Source organism: Gallinula chloropus, assembly GCF_964237585.1.
Source record: "Gallinula chloropus genome assembly, chromosome: Z".
NCBI lineage: Eukaryota > Metazoa > Chordata > Aves > Gruiformes > Rallidae > Gallinula > Gallinula chloropus.
In genome coordinates, this window is record NC_140089.1 from 26,079,277 (window position 1) to 26,099,955 (window position 20,679).

The 20,679-nt window shown below is 45.2% G+C and overlaps 1 protein-coding gene and 1 long non-coding RNA gene across 5 annotated transcripts in view; one reads left to right on the forward strand and one right to left on the reverse strand.

The window, feature by feature from the left end:
• The window catches only part of EPB41L4A (erythrocyte membrane protein band 4.1 like 4A), a gene marked incomplete at its 5' end in the record, with an annotated part of 137,535 nt that extends 129,801 nt beyond the window's left edge, over nt 1-7,734 (forward strand). The window contains 5 exons of the mRNA XM_084278849.1: nt 2,883-2,930; nt 3,571-3,639; nt 4,534-4,644; nt 5,505-5,586; nt 7,145-7,734. Of these exons, the coding sequence (XP_084134975.1) occupies nt 2,883-2,930; nt 3,571-3,639; nt 4,534-4,644; nt 5,505-5,586; nt 7,145-7,270 (436 nt within the window). The 3' untranslated portion in view covers nt 7,271-7,734. The remainder of the gene's footprint in view (nt 1-2,882; nt 2,931-3,570; nt 3,640-4,533; nt 4,645-5,504; nt 5,587-7,144) is intronic.
• A 5,701-nt stretch (nt 7,735-13,435) lies between these two features.
• Nucleotides 13,436-20,153, reverse strand: LOC311203952. 4 transcript variants are annotated; one of them, XR_014617991.1, is made up of 4 exons: nt 19,965-20,153; nt 18,163-18,233; nt 17,332-17,471; nt 13,436-13,663 (listed from the first exon to the last, which is right to left on the reverse strand). It is a non-coding gene; the product is annotated as an uncharacterized lncRNA (long non-coding RNA). The 4 variants fall into 4 exon arrangements; XR_014617992.1 differs by lacking the exon at nt 19,965-20,153 and adding an exon at nt 19,066-19,190; XR_014617993.1 differs by lacking the exon at nt 19,965-20,153 and adding an exon at nt 18,479-18,578 and having other exon boundaries at nt 18,168-18,233.
• Between the last annotated feature and the right edge of the window lie 526 nt (nt 20,154-20,679).

The window sequence follows — 20,679 nt, forward strand, 5'->3', positions numbered from 1 at the left end:
AGTGAAAAGATATAAGCAAAGGCAAAGAGGGGTTGTGATGTGGATTTAAAGATTTAATATAAGTGTTGCTTTGTTGTGGGCTGTTAAGAACTATACAAACATGAATTTCTTATGCAGTATATGCAATCGTATCACCTTAACAAGACATTTCTTCTTGTGTGCTTCTCTTCGTTTTGCCCTCGAAGGAAGGAGGAACTGGGCTTTAGAAGGATAATGCTTTTATTAAGACACTTTATCATATTTCCGGACACTCTTCTGTTGGGAGCTAATTTGAATAAATGCTGTGAGATTATCCCAGTATGGTAACACTTCTTTAACAGATGGAAAAAATAAACACTGTCAAGATGAGAATTCATAAAAGCACTTTGCTCTGAGGAATCATTGTGTTTAGCCCTTTTTGAATTTTTTTTTTTCTTTTCTCCCCATGGGATTCCATACTGCTCAACCCATATTTTACAGCAGTGGCTTTTTTATTAGTGTAGTTGCTGGGGTGGAAGAATGGGAGACATCACAGAATTAAATGCCTGGAGTTGGCCACAGAAATCAAGAGGTGCAGTTTCTAGAAGATGGAGAAAGAAATACGGCTTATTTAACCACTGTCTTTCCACACTGGCCCACAAATTAATATTTCTTACTGTAGGCTTGGCTTCACATGATGTTTGGTGATAGGAAGCTTAAGGCCACATCCCAAACTTTCATTTCCATGAATTAGTAAGTGCCATGAGCTGATCAGATGGGTCAGTGGTGCACACAATGCCCTGCTTTGTGGGGACCCTGGGTTTGGGAGCGACCTTGAGGCTTTGCTTCCTCAGGCAAACTAAGGCTTGTAAGCATTACAAAGCCTCCCTGGAGAAGCTGGCATTTTTCAGGGAGCTTTCACATTCCCCACAGCCTGATTATTCAGCCTCAGAAGAGGATGCCTATCTTCCCAGCCCCAGGGTGAATGCGGGGTTTGCAGCTGCTATTTTGTGAGCAGGGAGGTTGCATGGAAGGAGAAATCAATTAAAAATGGAGAGGTGAAAAAGGCTGTTAAATGCCACCACATACCAAGCTACTGCATCAGGGAGCTGAAACCAGCATGGACAGATGTAAGAAGTTAATGCAAGAAGGGAGGAGAGACAGGAGACATGAAAATCAGAGAAGATTAAATGCGTTGTAACAAACACACAAAGCCACAAAAGCTCAGAATGCTGAGAAGAACCGGACTGCAACCTACTTGTGGCCGTAGCTGTTGCTGTCGTGAGGACCTGAGCAGACAGAGTGGGCAGCAGAGGGGTCTGCCAAGGATGGGATTTATCTGGGGTGGCTGCCTCATGCTGCCTGGGAAGTCATTGCCATCTTGAAGCTTAAGAAGTCTGTGCATTAGCTTTGTTTAGTCCCACTCAAGAATCACAAATGTGAGGTCGTTTCTCACCCATCTGTCTCTGTCTGGTATTTGTTTACAAAGCAGCAAACTAGCATCCCCTAGAACTTCTGCACTTGAAAAATCTAAAACGAATCCTCATTTACTGTGATGTAGATGTCTCTGGATGTTTTGCCTAGGCTGAAGTCTGGAAACCAGCCAAACACAATAGCGGTGAAATTACAAAACAATGAAACTGCAGCGTGGGATTGTTTCTGATACAGCTCTGTTGTTGAGCAAGGGAGAGATAATTTAACTGATGCTGAAACACAGAACTCTGCTGTCCTCCTTGATCTTCAGTTAAATTTGGATTTTATCACTCCAAAAGCATCTTTGAATATAACAGGCACTTTTGTTTAAAGGAAAACAAAACCAAAGCTGTATGATCTGGTGATGTAAGATTTGATCTTTGAGAAACTGTGGCTTCAGTGGGAGCATTATACACACTGAATCCATCTAAAAGTTGCATCCCTCACATCTCAGATAGTGTGGAACTGTGTAGCTGTTGACACTGAGTTTATACAATCCCAGTGAAAAGTCGTCTCATCTCTCCATGCAAATGTAGCCCCTGCCACCATGTACAACGCTTATGTAATCTTTTACTCTGGTTGGGTTTTGGTTAATTCTAGGTGTAACTTCAGCAACGGTGGAGGTTTTGCAGTAACTGCAGTAAAATAGGATGAGAAAAATAAAAATCAAAGGGATCCAGTTTGGAGACAGTATCTTCTGTAATTCAGTGGAAAATGTGAGACATGCCATTCAGGCTTGCTTTGCTACATCCCTCTATCTGCAACAAGGAAATTACAATTTTGGCCAAGTACTCTCTCTGTGAATGAAGTACTTGATAAAGTATCTGTGTGCATGAGTATGCATGGTTGCTGGTATGGCTTGTTCCTTGTTGTTTTTCTTGTCCTGGCTGTCACAAAGGTGAATGAAGCAAGCAGAAACCCTTCCTGCAGATGGCAAAGAAAGCAAGAGGCTGTACTCTGTTTGCAGCTGATCAGCGGGTCCCCTTCATTGCCACTCGTTGGGCATGGCATGGGATTACTGGTGTGCCACCCTGGCATGGACTGTCCCCACTCCTGTCCACAAAGGGCTCTGTGGGACGCAGGACATTTCTGAGGGCCTTTTACAAAAGTGTTATTCCAAAACACATTGTCCTCAGTGGTATAAGGGGGTAGCAGCAGCTGGCCACTGGCTTGTCTTGATGTAGTTCTGCTGTTGTTTGTGTTTTGTGCATACCCTTGCTGAAGGCTAGTGGAACATGTGATTGAGAGCCTGTCGTTCAAGAAATGACCTTTCAGTGGCAATAAAGTTATGAAGTTTAATGCATATCCCAATACAACAAACCTTAAAATGAAGTTACTGGTGGATTATATTTAGCATGATTTCTGTGCAGGGTCTGTGCTATTAGAAGTTATTTGAACAGCAACGTGTCAGATGATGGTTTTCACGGTTTTGTCTTTGTTGGTACTTACAGGAGAAGCCCAGATGTACAAGCTAAAGAAGAACTGTGGAAACATATTCAGTAAGTGCAATCCTTGTAGGGCCCGAGTGACTGCTTGGTTTGCCTCTCATGTAGTTACTCTCTGTAGGTACAGCCCTGTGCCTTGGCTGTGAAGCGTTGCATTCTGACTCAGTTACGTGCTGCAGTAAATGATACGGGTGTTAATGGCCTGCTCTGTGTGGAAGGTACTGCAGATCACTGAGTGCACTGAATACAGATCACCATGATATGTAGATGAATTATTAAAGAAGAATACAGCATCTTAGAGATGTATCCCTCTGTGGCTTCCAAAATGTCCTTGTTTGTAACACTGACACTTTCAGGATGAGGCCCCACATGCTATAGAGCTGCAAGCTGGGAAGGTAGTTAGCTATTCCAAAGCATGTGCAATCTACACAACGTTCGTATATATTGTGAAGCAACAAGATCAGATTTGCAGGAAGGTGAGAGGAAGGTGGAACAGGATGCAACATGCAGCTGAAGCAACCAAGGTGAAGTTAGACACATTTCTTAATAGGTTTCCTATTTTGATGTCAAGATAGCTTCAGGGCTGACAACAGCTCGTTTCAGTGAACCTTTTCAGCCTAATATAATAAAAATAAGAATATTTTTGCAGTTGGTAGCTACTGTTACATTTTATACTGTGCCTAATCCTTTCTAGGAAGGAGCTTGTGGATCCCTCTGGCCTGTCTGAGGAGCAATTGAAAGAAATTCCATACACTAAAATAGAGTGAGTTTATGTCGGGATTTTTCTCTGTGAATATAAAAGTCTGCTTCTTTTTATTTTACTGAAAACTGTCATACTGCAATAGGAGTAGACATAACCTGTAAGATTTTATTTACTCCAAATTCTCATGTAGAATGGTTTGGGTGAGATTACTTAATAATTTTAAAACCCAATATTTTCTCTATTCAAAATATGAAAAAAATCATCATCTAACCCTCTCTCTCCCACACACTCATAAATTTCCCAGATGTCTGTCTGTCCTGTGTGTCTCCCCGTGCCATCCATCAATCCATTTTACATTGTACACTACAGAATCAGAGAGAACTGAATGCAAACAATGGAATAAATTTATTTCCTAACCTTCTGCTGCCTTGATAATTTTTATTCTGATCATCTAAGGCACTGTTTGACCTGTACAACCCTTTCCCTAGCTTGTCATGGGTAGCTGCCAGTGCACAGCTATTTCCTTCAGAACCAAGGTCTATTTCACTGTGATAATTGCCCAGGTGGGATGCCATGTGTCAGTGCAAGCAGCTGCATGTGGCAGAAATGGGATCCTGGTTTGCATTATAATGTGCTGCCGCAGCACCACGAAAAAGAAAAGGCTGGTATTGAAGCGGTGCACATTAGCACACTGTCTGTTAAATAGTTTCTTTCTCAGCTGTGGCCATGCCACTTCATGACTTTTGTGCTTTTAAAGCATTGAATTCCAAGTACTGACCTGTAAGTGAATCATCAACCTTTTACATTCAGGCAGTGCAGGAATACTTAATTAAGTTATACTTATTATACTTTAGAAAGAAATGGGAGGATTTCTCAGTCTGCATTTGAATTTGTGTTTTTGCCAGAGATCTGGTTTAGTAACCTCCTGTTGTGAATTCTGTGTCTCTCTCTTAGGACTCAAGGTGACCCGATCCGCATTAGGCATTCACATTCCCCTCGAAGCTACCGCCAGTACAGGCGGTCCCAGTGCTCTGATGGGGAAAGATCTGTCCTGTCTGAAGTGAAGTACGTGAATATGGTTATCAGCAATGGACTGGTTTCATGTGGCCCAAAAGTTGTTCAAAGACTGTGCTTCAGTTAGTTCTGGCATAAATGTGGTTGGTTGCTGGCATAGGATTCAGGCAAGCCTCTAAAGAGTAGGTCTCCAGAGATAAATGATTCAAAGTACTAAAACATCTCTGGCGTATTCTGGGCCATGGGATATTGCTTGAGCCACTCAGGAGGGGAAAAACTGAAAAAGCCAAAATGAACCTGTATTTCTCTTCAGCAGTAGGTCGTGAAGTTGTGTGAGGGGCAAGAACTCATGAATTGCTTTCCAGATACCTTCACCCTTTATAGAGCTTAGATGTTGTCTGTATTAACTTTGTCGCTGATTTCATGGGAACTCTAGTACAGCCCTCTAAAGCAGTGGGTGGATCAGTCTTTCCTTAGAAGACCGATTTGTAAAGGGTGTACTCACAAATGTAAAAACGATAGCCCTGTTCTCAGCTTTATTAAGGCCTTAAATATCAAAGGCAGTCCCCTGATGACACCACCCACTTGGGAGGCTAGTTTTAGCTTGATGGCATCCTGAAGGTGGTGTGGCATACCCCTGATTTTAGTTGAGAGTCATCTTGTGTGAAGTTGGGCTGCCTCTGTAGACCAGAACACAGGCCCTTTGAGAAGGGATAGGATGACCTATGCCCCAAAGATGCCTACTGACTACTGAGGATAAACACGATAGCTTTCAGATGTTTGAACTCGGGTGATAAGCCTCTGGGATTTTGCCTTTCAGATCTATGTAGCTGTCTGAGTGGGTTTCATTATTCTCCCTCTGCACAGCTGTAGTTTAGTCCAACACCCATTTTGTGGTATTGTCATTTCAGTGCAAAAACTGAACTGGTGCCTCCACTGCCTGTTACACGATCTTCAGATGCAAAAGGTCCCAGCATCCAGTTGGCTCAGCAGGTTCGTAATTGTGTACCCCTTGCAGTTTTCCTTTTTAGAGGAAGGAGGATGCTGTCTCGTGCTTTATTTAAATTAGAACTTTGATTTCCAGTGAAAATTAAAGCTGGCTGGGATTTGTTTTTGCAGTAGCTCCATGAAAGTTTACATTTTGCTTATATTTGTAATTTGTTTAGAACTCCAAATATGTGTAGCTGTGTAGTATATGGCCATGTGAACACTTGGTTCTGCTACGGGAGGAATTTTTTCCAATTTGAATGTGATGCTTCCCTAAGATGATACCCTGTTTTCCACAGGAGGAGTATCAACTCTCACAATTACTAAAAATAGACAAATATGTTTGGGATGCAGCTGGAATCACAGCCTAGTATTGTTTATATGCCTCCTCTTAGAGGTGGTCGTAACAGTTTTGCTGCTTGGCCTTGAAGCACTGCTCCTTTTTTTGCCTTTTTTTTTTTTTTCCTCCTGCCAAATGCTGAATGGCTTGTGGGGTTTTTTGTTGTTTTGGGGTTATTTTTAACATTTGGGGAATCTGAAAAGGATAGAAGTTGTTTTTTTCAATGTACTTGCTGTCTTTCATCATATATTATAGTACCATATCTTTCAGTTTTCATGGTTCTACTCAGGTCAAAATGCAGGAAGCGAATTACACTCAAAAAGTCCGTTGTACAAGCACAGAAAGGGAAAACTGAAACATGGAAGAGAGAATTCCAGATACCTAACTTTGCCCACCAGTCATCATGTTGTTAATCTGGAATGTGGATATACCAAAACCACGTGCTGGTACTGCTCATAGTGTGGAAACTGCACAGAACACAGCCAGAAAAATGTGTCGTATTTAATCTTAGGAGCAGCTAGATCAAGCTTGAACAATTCTGAAACAATGAAGAGGTGTGTTTCACTTTAACACTAGCTGACACACTTTAAGGCTAGCTATCTGTTCTTCAAAAGGAACTAAGTTTAGGGATATTTGTCTTCCTGCATATGATGCAAACTGAAAAAGATGAGCTGCCCTTGATGGTTTTTACAGCCTTGCTCCATCAGTGAAGGGGAGGTCAGTATACTTGAGGCTAAGTGCATTTAGCTAACCTGTGAGATTGAGCCCTGTTCAAAGTTCACATGATCTTATTTCTGTATTGTTCCTATCTAATACAGCGTGGGTTAGATTCATGCCCAGGAAGGAATTAATGCTGCAGTGTCCACAAACACCTTTCTTTTCCCTCTGTCCCTTCACAATGGTGGCCATTAATTCCTTGCGAGCACTTGCTGGCAGTGTTTTGCTAAATACCAAAAAATCAGTCGTGGCATTCCTTGAATGGAGAATGAAAATCCAGATAGTGCAGACAAGCATCAGCTGGCAGGGGAGAGAAGAGGCAAGAGAGGGGAAAAGTTGTGTTTGATCAAATAAATGCAGATACATTAATATTCCTGGGGTGGGGGTGAGGTGTGTCTGTATAAATTGCTATGTCCTTTGCCTAAGGCCGTCACAGCAGCAGATACCAAAATACAGTATTTAAATTCTGCTGTACCTTTTCAACAGCATGTTTTTTGTTCCCTTCAGAGACAGAATGGATCTAAAGACAGTGTAATAGAAGAAACTCCGCAGCTATCCGCTGACTTCGATGGAAAACCCACCACTAAGATCATAAAAACTGTACAGGTGTCACGCTTCAAGGTGGAGACTTGACTGCTGTAGCTGAAGACGGTGAATGAATTTTATTCTTTGGAAACTGGAAATCTGTGTGTGCGTGTGTGTGTGTGTGTGTGTGTGTGTGTGTGTGTGCAAAGGAAGGAACTGAAGTCAACGTGGTGGCAATTTCTTCGGGACACTCAGAAGCACGGCCTGCTTGCTGGGAAGGCCGAGGATTGCTTTTATCACCGACACCATTCTCGTGGTCTGGCTGATCGAGGAGAAGCTGCCTGATCAGACAGCCAAAAAGGAAAGTCATAGTAAAACTGAATGATCAGCAGTTACATTTCCAAAAAAGAAAACCCACAAAAAAACCGAAAAAAAACACAAACAAAAAAATTGCTGCAACAAAACGGGCTTTTTTGGTCTGCTCTGTAACAGAATAGCCTTTTTCCAAAAAATGACTGTTAACTGACGTGACCAGAAGCAGATGCTTCAAGAGAAGCAAAATAGTCGTATTTTTTGGCCAATTGTGCAATACAGTGTGATATGGGGAGAATTATCTTCACAATTTTATATGGGGATCAACTTGTGTCCTGAGACATGAGGACTGATAGCTCTTACAACGTTTATTTTAGCCTAGCACAACAACAAATGCTTGTGTTGTTAATATGTTGACTCAACCCATTCTAGCACAAAAAACGATAGACTCAGTAACACCTTGTAGCAGAGTTCCAGAGGTGATAGAGACTTAATTTTCCTTGGCAGTTTTAAGTGTTGTCAGTTTTGAATGCCCTTTTACATAGAGGGACTATATAGTTAAACATTCCATGCCGTAGAAATCCATCCATCACCTTAGAGTAAACCACACTGGGAAGAAAAGGAGAGTATGTACTGACCCACCATATTAAGACTGCTCTTAGCAAGGCACTTAAGTACTGGTTAAAACAAACTTGTAGAGTAGGGTTTTAAGACAGCTAGCAAATAGATGCCTTTTTTTAAAAAAAAAAAAAACTAGATTAGAAAAGTCTGCCTTAATCTCTTTTCATATGAAATAATCAATGTTACTTCCTTCTGATACTTTTCTCTGAGCCATTTCTACAAAGATGTAACAACAAAGGCAGTATTTCAGGTATGATAGCTGCAGGTTTTTTTCTATTATCACAGTAGAAATAGTAAGTTTTCATGATGCTGCACATTGAGTGGGTTATCTTCATTACGTCTGGCGCTGCCTAGATCTTCTCCTGTCCTGTTCATTTGTATAAACACGTGAATGTCATTCCTCTGCCTCCTGTTTGTCCACAGTCAGCACGTGCACGAGCTCTCTGGCATTGGCCACTTACTGCGCAGCTTAGCAAAAGTCTTTGTGTGGTGAAAGTAACTTTTGCTAAGTGTAATCCCCAAACTAAATATTGAATTTGTTAAACAGCCTTGGGAATGGCTGTAGTAGCTCATGTGCCTTTTTACATCTGTCCTCCTTAAACTCAACCCCCACCGGCTTCAGTGATTCGCAGCGATCCTCTGTCTTCTACTCCTAGCAACAGCGTTACTGGGGGGCTGACGCCTGTCAGGAAAGAAACACTGAGAACGGGAGTGAGCATAAGGCATCTAAGTTACATGTTACAAGAGGCATAAATTACTAATACCCATTCTAACAAAACTGAGAAGTGAAACCTTGTAAGATGTGTTTAATTTTCCACTTTATTTTTTGATTATTGTTTCCTGACCTGCTCAAGTGGATGCTACTAGCTGGGTGGTAGCCAGCTTGTATGTTCCTACCACAGCATGGACTGATCTCCAGGCTGGAAGATTGTACCAGGGAAGGCAGATTGACTTTATATGTATATGTCTGCCATCAATTGAGTTGGACAGTTCTGCTTCTAAAATCTCAGTGAACAAATGTAATAGAAAGAAAGAGCTTAAACACCTCTGTGGTAAAGATTGTATTTTCTTGGAGTTTCTTCAGCATTTTCTGAATTTACAGTAGATTTCATGCTAGGACATTGTTGAGCTTGGCTTACAATATTTGCTCTGTACTCTTTTGTCAAACTGTTAAATAATTTCATTGTCATTGCTCCAATTTAAAGTGATCCTTTAGGATCTGTGTATGACCTTGTGCACTATTCTTAGAAGCACCAGTTAAAAATATCAAACCAAACAAAAACCCCACCCCAAACGCTCCAAATAAACAAAACCCACAAAAACCCCCTACCACATCACTATGGCAACGATTGTGGTGATAGATTCATCTAGAGCATCACAATCTTTTGGAAGACTACTGAAATGCAACAGATGACACAGGAACTGCTCACAGTATCTGGAGGAAGGCCACTTCTTTCTTCAAGATGTTCTAAGCTGGAGCATTATACATTTGCTTGTACGTTGTTGCTTTCTAAATCATTACCATTATCCTGCATTCCTTACTCAGGCACAGGCAAGTAGAACATACCTATTACTTCAGGAGGATTTATGGTGTTATTATTTGAGAATTACCTGTACATATTGTCTGTATCTTGCCGATCTTCAAATATTGATCAAGAAGAGTATTGCTTGTAAGGTTTATATCCAACTTTGTGTTTTCCAGGATGTTCTCATCTGCCTCTGGGCTTTTGTGTATTACTACTGGATGCTGTCAGCCTGGCATGTGGTATTTTTTACTTACCCCACTATGTCAGAAAATAGGCTCCTATCTATCTAGTCTAGTAATAGCAAGTTTAAATCCTCAAGTCACAGGAGAGTTGTTTCATCATCAAGCCAACTTTTTTGCATTTAAATGAAAAATTTAGGTAGGAAGTCCTGGATATGAGTTAGTGGTCTTCTTGTCAGTGAGAAGTAGGCAGCAGGTTTTAGCAAGTCTGATGCTCAATGTGGGGCACTACAATAGAGATTTATGTGGTCAAAGGAAAGACTGAGCTTAACACCTGCATTACATGTTAAGTGTCAGTGCCAGAACAAGGCACCAGACATCACTGTCAGCTCAGTAGCGGAGAGAAAAAAATCAGCTTCTTCCATACCCGTGAGTCTCCTTTCCCTTCAAGCTTCTTTCCTCAGTCATTTCAGGGAAGGCATCTTTTCTTCTGTCCTATTGTTTTTGTGTGAGAGATCTACAGGGGATCAATCTCTGAAAGCACTTAAGTGTGTGACAGCTATGCTCTGTAGCCCTGTGCCAGCCTGACATCTGTGGCTGGCTTTGTATCTTTGAGCTACACCTTGCTCTTTCCACTGCTGCCACCCTTCCACAGCCTCCTAGGGCCTTTGCTGCTTAGAGGCAGTTACGTTTTCAGACCTGGAGTTGTTGGGATGTCAGTCTGAAACACTTGTATCTCCTGATGTGTCAGGCAAAAGACAGATACGTAACCATGGCAGGTGAAGTTCACCCTGGGGTCAATATGACATACAGACCTGACCTCACATGGACAAAGGATCGACATTAGAGACATTCCCCTCCTTATTCTGCTTCTAGTCTGCTGAACGGACCTCAGGCCAACACTTCTCACTTTGTGCCTCTGCATTTACCTCGTCTGAGACTCCTCTAAGGGCTAAGAATATGTAACTTATGGAACTCTCTCATTTACTGCTTAGCAGCACCTACAACACAGATGCACCTCTTTGCAAAACCTGTTGTTTTACACAATAAAGAGGGCTTGCTAACCACACCACAAAAGCTTTTTTGCATATCCCATACTGGTCCCCTCACTAGTCTCTTGCATTAGGAGTTAGCCCTGACCTGCTGTTTTCTACGCCCCACTTCTTACCACTACCCTGTGACGTTGCAACTTGTGTTCTGATGGAGCTCATTCTACTGAAGATGGGGGTGGGAAAATCACTACCATTGAAGTTGCCAAATAATCATCTTTATACAGATGCGTATAGAACTGGATCGCACACTTTCTTTTGGGAAAGCCTGTTTAATTTAAAGTTCCCTAGAAAGACAGTTGAAAACACCATACATAAATATATCAATGTGATGCCTATGTTCTGTGTACATTAAGTAATCATGAAGCAACTGTGTGCTTTATTTTAAAATGAGTTTGATAGATGGCTGTGTCAATACTTGTGTCCAGGTTATTTAAAAGTCAAGTAAAACTTGAATCTTTAGGGCATTCCATGGTTGCCTGCGTGTCTTTCTTATGTGACACAAAGCAGCAAAGCCTTCAGAAACAGAGGTTCATTTGACACCACCATCTGGTTAAACCAGGTGTAGTACCAATTAAAATCCACTTGAGGATACAGCTTCTCCAGATTAAGTAAAGTATTTTTCCTGGTAGCAGAAAGTTGTGGTTTATACTTCCAGCACTTACCCATACTAGTTTCCTTTCTTACCTAAAAAACCCACCACGCCACCAGAAAGCAACAGCTGGGTACATAAGCTGTCAAACCACACACAGAGATGCAGAGCCAGTGTGGCTCTCTTAACTTCTCTCCTGTATTTGCCTCGTTGAGTAAGAATGGTTTGATAAGAGTGGTGGTGGTTTGACCCTGGCTGGCAGCCCACCATCACTGCCCTCCTCAGCAGGACAGGGAGGGGCAAAAGTAAGGAGGGGGTGGGTGGGGGGGGGGAAGCCTCGTGGCTGAAGACAAAGGCAGTTTAATAAAGCAAAGGCCAGGTACAGAAGCAAATAATAGATTCAGTCTCGACTTCCCATCAGCAGGTGATGTCCAGCCACTTCCCAGGAAGCAGGGCTTCAGTGTGCACAGCAGCTGCTCCGTAAGACAACCACCATCCTGAGAGCACAGCACCGTGGGGCTGCTGTGGGGAAAGCTGCCTCTGTCTCAGCCAGACCCAGTGTGAGTGGAGACAACCACTGCCCTCCCAGCTGGTCGCAGTGTGAACCATACACCTCACCACACAGTGAAAAAGCCCCAAAACAGCTGGAACTACAGTTACTTCCTCAGCAAGGATACCAGAACGTATTTCATAAAACAGTGCTGTAAAATTTACTACACACAAGCCCCTTTGCTAGGCAAAAGAGGTAACAGATTCTCATTTCAGAATACCCCCACAGGTTACCCACTGATACAGGCTGCTCCCTTTATTAGAGCACCAAAAGGTTTCAGGGCAGTTTGGAACAAGCCAGCTTTCCTTCTGTGTGCACCGGAGGCGAGTAACAGAAAGGGCCGCTGGCAGAGCACCAACCTTGTGCACAGACCTTTGTTCTCCTGCTCCCCTAGACCACCCACTACCTGTCCTCCTTTCCACTTCTTCAGCCTCAAACAGTCTGCCAGACATGGTGTTCACGTAAAACAGAGGAAGGGAAAAAAAGGAAGGAGACTTCAGGGTTTTTCTCAAGGGTACTTTCCAGTTTGCCACTCATAATAAACACAAAGCAGTCCTAATGCTTAACATCATGCTTCATGTTTAACAGCATTACTAGTGTAGTAACCAGTGCTCCTTCCACCCGTTCCTCCCTCTACCTGTTCTTTGTTCCACCACACCATGGAACAGGCATTACACACCAAAGCTCAAGATTCTAGTTTTTCCTGTTGAAAGAGAACTAGCATTTTAGCCATCATTAAAACTTGGCATTAGCTGTTGCTCTCAGGAGTTGTTTCTTTTTTAAAAAACCAAAGTCTTAAAAGCTACTTCTGCCAGTCTTGCACTTGAGGAACAAAGACCCATGAGCAAAACTCCTTAACAGATGGTATCTTCAGGGAATATAATCCCTAACAGAGGCCCTAAGCTTTCAAGTGCATCCAGTAATAACATGTTGGATCACTAAAATTTAATTCCTCTTGTCTAAACCTCCTTCCCTCTTGACAAGCCAAAAACCAACTTGTGCTCAGACGCTGCATTAGTCATTTGCTTACACTCACTACTGAAAAAATCAGACATAGTAAAACACACAATTTCAGCATTTGTTGTTCTGATAAAATTAATTTATGGTAAGTCTTCCTGAATAAACAAGCAGGCATTCCAGTTTTCCCTGCAGTATATTACTCCATGTTTAGCTGAAGTACCATATTATGCAGCTAACTGAGGTAATAAATGAAACTTGCAGTTTATATGTTGGAGAAATACCTTTCCTGGTATTCTTAAACCCAGGTGTGCTGAATTTTAACTTTACTTTTCCTCACAATACCAATCTCAGCTAATAGCATCTCCAAGTATGCAGAGGACCACTGTTTCCATGATTGCCTCCCACCCACTGAGAAGCTCCTCATGCCTAAGTGGTGAAATGGTATCCCAAAAAACACACACACAGAGGAAGTCAGAACTGCCCAACAGAAGCAACTGCTGTTGGAGCTTGGGAAGGACAGAAATTCTGAGAACAGAAACATCTTTATTTTTGTCTACATAAACGTTACCAGGCACTGCTGCAATACAGTTAAAAAGCACCTTGTGTTACTACATGCAGACTTAATGTTCCATCTTTTTAACAGGTTTTGGTTTCTTAGGGAGTAGTCTTGCATCTGCTGCCACTGGCCTCACACTGGTTGTAACAGTTCCTCCTAGGGAGAGAAGTAAGCACAACGTGAGATGGGACTCAGGTAGTAGACACAGCTGGTTCCAGTAACAGCCTACAGATGCCCAAGACGGGGACAAAGTTAAAAACACCAGCTTTCCCTCCTCAGCCTTTTGGGAAAAGTCAAAAGCCAGAAACCTGCAAATCTCCTTTCTCAGGAGTCTACATGCAAGAGGGGCTCTCTGCCCATCCAAGCAAGGTTTCAGATCCTGCAAGCCGGCAGTGGTGGTAACATGTTCTACCTGTCAGGAATCAACAGCAAGTTCTGCAGCAGTAACTCATGCACACGTCTCCACACTACACGACAGCTTAAGAGGACAGTTACCCAGTAACAGGAAGAAGATGAAGCTTAGCAATTTTATGTTAAAAAACACATAGCTGCCCTGTTATTAGATACACTACTCATAGTGGATTGTATCTACAGGTTGATATAAAAACAGTGCCCCTGGTGCTAAAGGTCTGAGATGGATTTCACAAGATCATTTTCCATCAACAGCACTGGCAAAGCATTAAGTCCATCCACGTTTTTTTATGTTGCTCAAGTAGATTTTCACATTTTAATTTGTGAAATTTTCATTCTGGTATTTTCAAGGGCACTGTGGCAAACTTGAATGAATTCCATCACTTCACTGAAGATTTCTTTCCCATAAGGAGACCGACAGTGATGCAATGGATCTTACATCACTCAAGTTCACTTTTGTATGAAAATGTGCATGTTCATACAAAATACTGACCCATCTTCAGTTTTAATTTTTCCCCAAAAGCTGAGTAATTTATCATCAGATCAACCAGTCTGGTAGCTGCTGAGAAATCCCTTCCTGAATATCTGTGCTCAGCACAGACAACTACTGGGTAACAAACTTCCCTCAGAACTTGATTCAGCTCAGTTTGTGCATCTTGGCTTAACAGCTTTGTCATGTTGCCTTTGGGAACAGATGCCAAATAATCAGTCTGCTTTGCCAGAGCTGCAGTCACATTTTGAAAGCTGCTACTGCAAACCACACAATTATGCAAGCTGTATTCCTCTTCTGTAGTGGTTTGAACAGGATCATCAATTTCCAGCACAGGAAAAAAAAACCCACTTTAAAAAGGGAACGAATCTCTTTAATCACTCAAAAGCCTGAGTAATCCAAAACACTTGTTAATGGGCGCCCAAGGCCACCCTGATTCCTTCAGAACATCTCTGTACCTTTATCTCCTCCACGTTTTCTTGAGCAGTATTTATAGCTCTGCCCTGGACATACCACTGTGCAACACTGTGTATCAGCACCCTCCTCTTCACTGTGTCTCTCCAGAGAGCTGGATGCATCAGTGAAACCATAAGAACAGGAACACAAATACGCAAAGATACTACTTTTGGTTCTTTTTTGTATCCTGGAACATGGCTCCTGCACAATGAGGTTCAGAGAGGTGTAACTGCACAAGACATACAAGCAGGGCATCTTTGATTGGTTTACTACTCCATTCCATCTGCCCTTCATCACTGTTGTACTTCCCTGGTTTTGGCAGCAGCTGCTGTAGTGCTGTGTTTGGGAGTCAGGATGAGAGCACTGTTGGTAACACTGAGGAGTGAGTTGCCAAGGACTTCCCAGCTTCTCACACTGCCCTGCCAGTGAGAAGGTGGGGGCATGCAAGGCACTGGGAGGGGACACATGTGGGACAGGTGACCTAAACTGGCTACAGAGATACTCAATATCCCATGATGTTGCATGGTAATGTTTTGGCAGGAGGGGGTCTATAGGGGTGGCATCTGTAAGAAGCTGCTGGAAGATTCCCCCCGTGTCTGGCAGAGCCAGCTGGCTTGAAGACAGACCTGCTGCTGGCCAAAGCCAAGCCCACCTGTGATGGTGGTAGCAAACAAGGAGCAGCAGTATTTGCAGCCAGGGAAAATAGTGAGAGAAACATCTCTGCAGACACCAAGGTCAGTGGAAGAGAGGGATGATGTGCTCCAGGTGCCCACGCAGAAGATCACAGTAAGGCAGGCTGTCCCTTGACAGTCCACAGAGAATGGTGGAGCAGCAGATGCCCACCTGCAGACCACGGAGGACCACATGCTGAAGCAGGTGGATTGGATGCACCTGAGGGAGGCTGTGACCCTATGGGAAGACTGCACTGGAGCAAGCTTGTGGCAGGACCTGCAGGCCGTGCAGTGAAGGGCTTATGCCAGAGCAGGTCTGCTGGGGAGACTTGTGACACCACAGAAGGGACCCATGCTGGAAGGACTCCTTGGAGAAGTTGGTGGAGGACTGTGTCCTGTGGAAGGGACATCTTACACAGAACATCTTCAGTCAAAGAGTAGGAGGAATCCTCCCCGTGAGGAGGAAGGAGTAGCAGCAACATGTGAAGAACTGACTGCAACCCCCATTCCCATCCCCACTGTGCTGCTCAGGGGGAGGAGGAGAGAGAGAAATCTGGAGTGAATTTGAGACTGGGAAGAAAGGAGGGGTGAGAGGCTTTAAGATGTAGTTTTATCTCTCATTACTCCCCTCTGTTTTGCTTGGTAATAACTTTCATCCTAAACCGAGTGCTTTGCCTATGATGGTAACTGTTGAGTGATCCTTCTCTGTCCTTATCTTCACAAAGGAGTCTTCCATGGCATTTTCTCTCCCCTGCCCAACTATGAAGGGGGTAGCTGGGTGTAGGGGCAGTGACAGAGCAGCTTTAGTTGGCACCTGGCCTCCAGTCAGGGTCAACCCATCACAGGTGTCATGCTCAGTACATAATTAGTGGGTGCCCCATGAGGTGCTTCAGCTCCAGAGCTAGCTGAGCATCAGCTTTGGGCAGTTGTGCTGTTCATCACTTATTTTGTATATTATTTTATAATTACTTTTGTCATTATTCTCTTCCTTTTCTGTCCTATTAACCCCACAAGTCTTAATTTTTCTTTTCCTTTATTTCTTTTAAGTCCTCTCCCTCATGTCCCTGGGGATGGGGTGCAGGGGGAGTGAGTGAAGGGCTGTGTGGTGGCTTTAGCTGCCTGTCATCAAAGCCAGCTGTTGCCAAGAACACCTCCAGCTTTTTTTAATTTCACTGAGTACTGCACAAAGAACTGAGCAACAGCAGCACTCTAGTACTGGGTCCTTCTTACATCACATTCCCAACACTGACCAAGAAGTTCTGGCTTCCTTGTGCCCTTGGGTACGCAGGTCACTTAAACCAGTTCCAGCACTGAGGAGATCTGTGACAGTACCTGCAATTTGTCACAAACCCTGGTTTATACCACTGAATGTCACGCTGGCTTGTGCCACTCAACTTTTCAATAGTGCTGACTTTTCCAAGGCTTCACAGGAAAGCAGTGTTTTGTACTGATGACTCTGTGCTTTCACGTTCACCCATCTTTGAACATTTTCAGTCCCTGTTTTCTGAACTGCTCCACAGCATCACTCCCAAAAAACAAAGATGGAAAAGTACAGGTGCCTCTTGGACACACTGGCAGCCACACACTTTTAATAATTCACACCAAACTTTCACTTCAGAGTTTCCACTTTGCTTCTGTTAATGAGAACACAGGCACCAGACTGATCTCACTCTCAGTGTTTCGATTCTAAATGCAGCTCTAAAGTCATCCTGCCAAACTTATTTTTCAACAGAAAGTCTTCCTCATTGTATGAAAAGGCTGAAGGACACTTTGCACAGGAAGTTATTGCCACTCACCTGATGAAGGAAGGTGCAGGGCAGTTGGGCAATCGGGGCATTTCAAGTTTTTCCTACACACCTTTCTCGTGCTCAGGGGTGTTCACCACACGGAGTCACCTCTGTGAGATTCTGACCCTCCACCAAAGCACGGTGGAACTCTGTAAGAAACATTCATACCATTAGGCATTCCAGTAGGAACAGACCCTTCTGTCCTCCAGTAAGAGTTGCTCCTGCTAAGCAACATAAAAGCAGGCTTCACACTCAGAGAAGTGCCTGAAGGAGACTACGCTGTTCCATGTACAGCCAAAGGGGACATTATTACCCAGTACCAAGGAGCCCTACAGAGCGATTCTCTTTACAACTTTCTGACACCAGATGTCAGTAAGAAAAAGGCAAATGCACAAAGGCCTTGTTAGCATGACAGGACAGCTAAACAGTGCTAAAAATGGCCATTAATGTTTTAATTTTTCCTCTTTTAATAATAACTCAGATTCTTCATTTAAAAAGACCAAAGCACAAAGTCTACTGTGTAACTGCTCACCCATAAAACTTATAGAGGTTCTTTTTGTCCTTGCAAAAACAGGGAGGAGAAAGGTAAATAACCATCTCCTTAAACAGTTTGAGCAAGAATTCCTGTTTGCCTTTTTTGACACCGCATTCATTTTGGACAGAAATGAATGGGCAACACAAAGGCAAAAGTTTAAATGCTAGAACTGACTATTTCTGCAAAATTAAATTGACAGCATACGAAAAGGATCAATTACTTAAAAGGCAATTACTCATAACTTGTAAGAAAAAAAAAAATCACTTTGTAGAGCATAAGCATTGAATATGAAAAGCCCAGCACACCATACTCTTGAGACATCTTGTAGTCATGCTGTTGCTTGCTTAGGCCATCCACAGACTTCCACTGCTTTCATCTGAAAGAAAGGGGAGAACACACTTTCATTTGGAAGAACAACTGACACACAAAAAATACAAGGAGCCTAACAAGAAACATCTGAAATAAATGCTCGATTTCAAAGAGCACAGAGCAAACTCTGTGACCCTCTGCCCCCTCCAAATGCTCAGACCATCCCTATCAGCACACTTTAAGGGTGAATGCAACACCAGTTCCCAGTGGCCCGCTCCAGCAACCAGGAACTATGCAGAAGCCCATCAGCACCTCAGAAAGCCAGGCAGAGATGACTGTATGACAGCCCCACTCATCTTTTCCACATTACTGATTCCTTTTGAATGGGTGGTCCTTCCCTTGAAGGTTATGCTGCATTCGAGGCTATACAGTGATCACCACATGGCAACAGCCTGCTGAAAATAAGTTTGCCATAAGCCAGCTGACTATATGAAGAAGCGCTTCGAAGACATAAGCTTTCTGTCAGTTCTCCCACGCAGCAGTGAGAAGCTGTTGCATTTAGAATGCGAACACGAGCTCAGTTTCTGTGTTACCCACCGGCAATTATTCCCCATAGACCAGCACCGAAACCGCCAAAACAAGGCGCTCCGGACGACGAAGCGCCACCAATCCACCCCACGCTTTGCTCCGCGGAGGCATGAGATGGGGAGGGGCGGGGACGGGAGGGTGGTTCGTGCGTGCAGGCGCCCCTCCAGCCTGGCCGTGCCCTCCCCGCTCCCCGGCCTGCTGCGCCTCTCGCCGCAGGGAGCGCGGCACGAGCCTGGCGGGAGGGGGTGCCCAGGCCCGCCGCGCCCCGCGGCTACCGGCTCAGCCCCCCGGCCTGCTGCAGCTCGGCCTACCTCTTCAGCCGGCTCCCCGACGCGGTCGGCAGCCGCCAGCAGAGGCGATAGGAAGCGCCGGCTCCTTCCCCTGCCCCCGGGAAGGGACTGCGCGGCGGGACCCCCAGCCCATCGCGGCAGCGACCCGGAAGCGCTGCCCCCTCCCTCCCCGCACGCCGGGTAGGAGACCAGCAGCCTCTGCGGTTCCCAGCGTGCCCAGAGAGGGCTGAACCACTATTCCCGCAAGGGAAGGGGGGAACGCGCCGTGCATCAGACCGTCTCGCAGCGCACAGGCCGCGTACCGCGTCTTCCACAGACGCAGGGCTACATTTCCCACCGTTCTTCAGCACGAGGAGCCTCGCGGAGCAGGCGATTGCGCCCAGAGCAAGACGGCGAAGTTTGGGGGGCACTTTCTCGCCCTCCCCCCTGCGCAAGCACGGAGATGGAATCGCCCGGGGAGACGGCGCCGGAGGCAAGCGCGCGCACCCCGCCGCCTCCCGCGCTTGCGCGGTGCCGCCGTCCGGCCGTCGCGGGGCCCTCTCTCGCGCCCCCCCTCCCGTCTGCGCTGCCTCTTGGTGCCGGGGTGGCCGCGGCGGGAGCGCTGCGGGTGTGCCTGTTGTCCTCCTGCCGTGCGTGCCGCGGGCGCCACCGGCGTGGCTTGTCCGAGCCGGGCGCGGTTACGCAGCTGCAGGAAACGTCTCATGGTGCGAGAAGCCCTCGCTCCGCAGCGTCCGTGCTGCCGACCCGGGACCCCCCTCCCCCCCGGGGCAGAGCCCTTTGGTGGGCGCTGGTGACGGCACGCTGCAGGCCTCTGGATCGTGGGCACTGCTCAGCGGTGATCACAGAGTCACAGGGCGTGGAAGGGACCCCCAGGGATCATCGAGTCCAGCCCCCTGCCAAGCAGGTTCCCTAGCACATACCGCACAGACAGGCGTCCAGACGGGTCTCGAGTACCTCCGGAGATGGAGACTCCCCAACTCCCCCGGGCAGCCTGTGCCAGTGCCCTGAAAACCGCTCATTGAGGCAGCGCCCGGGTGTCTGCTGCCCGGCGGCAGGAGCATGCGCAGAGCAGCCATGCTGCTTCCAGGCAGGCCCCGTGCCACGGTCCCGTACGGTAACGCTTGGGTGCTGCCAGGGGCCTCACCATTTCCAGGCTTGCAGAGCCTCCAAGTGGACATTGTAAGGCCTGTGTTTGAATGACTCAGGGGTGGGGGCCGGATAGAGCAGGTCTGGGTGCCAGGAGAATAAACTGAGGCCATGACAGGAGAAGCGGTAGAATGAAGCTGGTGACGGCTGCAGAGAAACCTGAGCCCTGGCTAGCTTTGCCTTTCTTCTCTGCTGCTTACAGCTGCTGTGGCCTGCTTGCTTCTTGTAGCTCCTCACCTGGGAGTAGCAGAGAGAGTGGCTGTGTCTGGTGTCCAGAAGGTACAGTTCTGCATGACAGCCTGATGTGTGACATCTTAGCAGAATTACAGGTGGTCATAAAAGGGCTGGCAAATGACCAGGTATGACCAAAAGGCATGATTCACTGCAGCCTTGTGTCATTATGCTCATCTTTAAAACAGACGGTGTTTGCTTGTAACAATCAAGTATTGTCAACATTATTTTTAAACAGATTTGCCTTCAGCAGCTTTG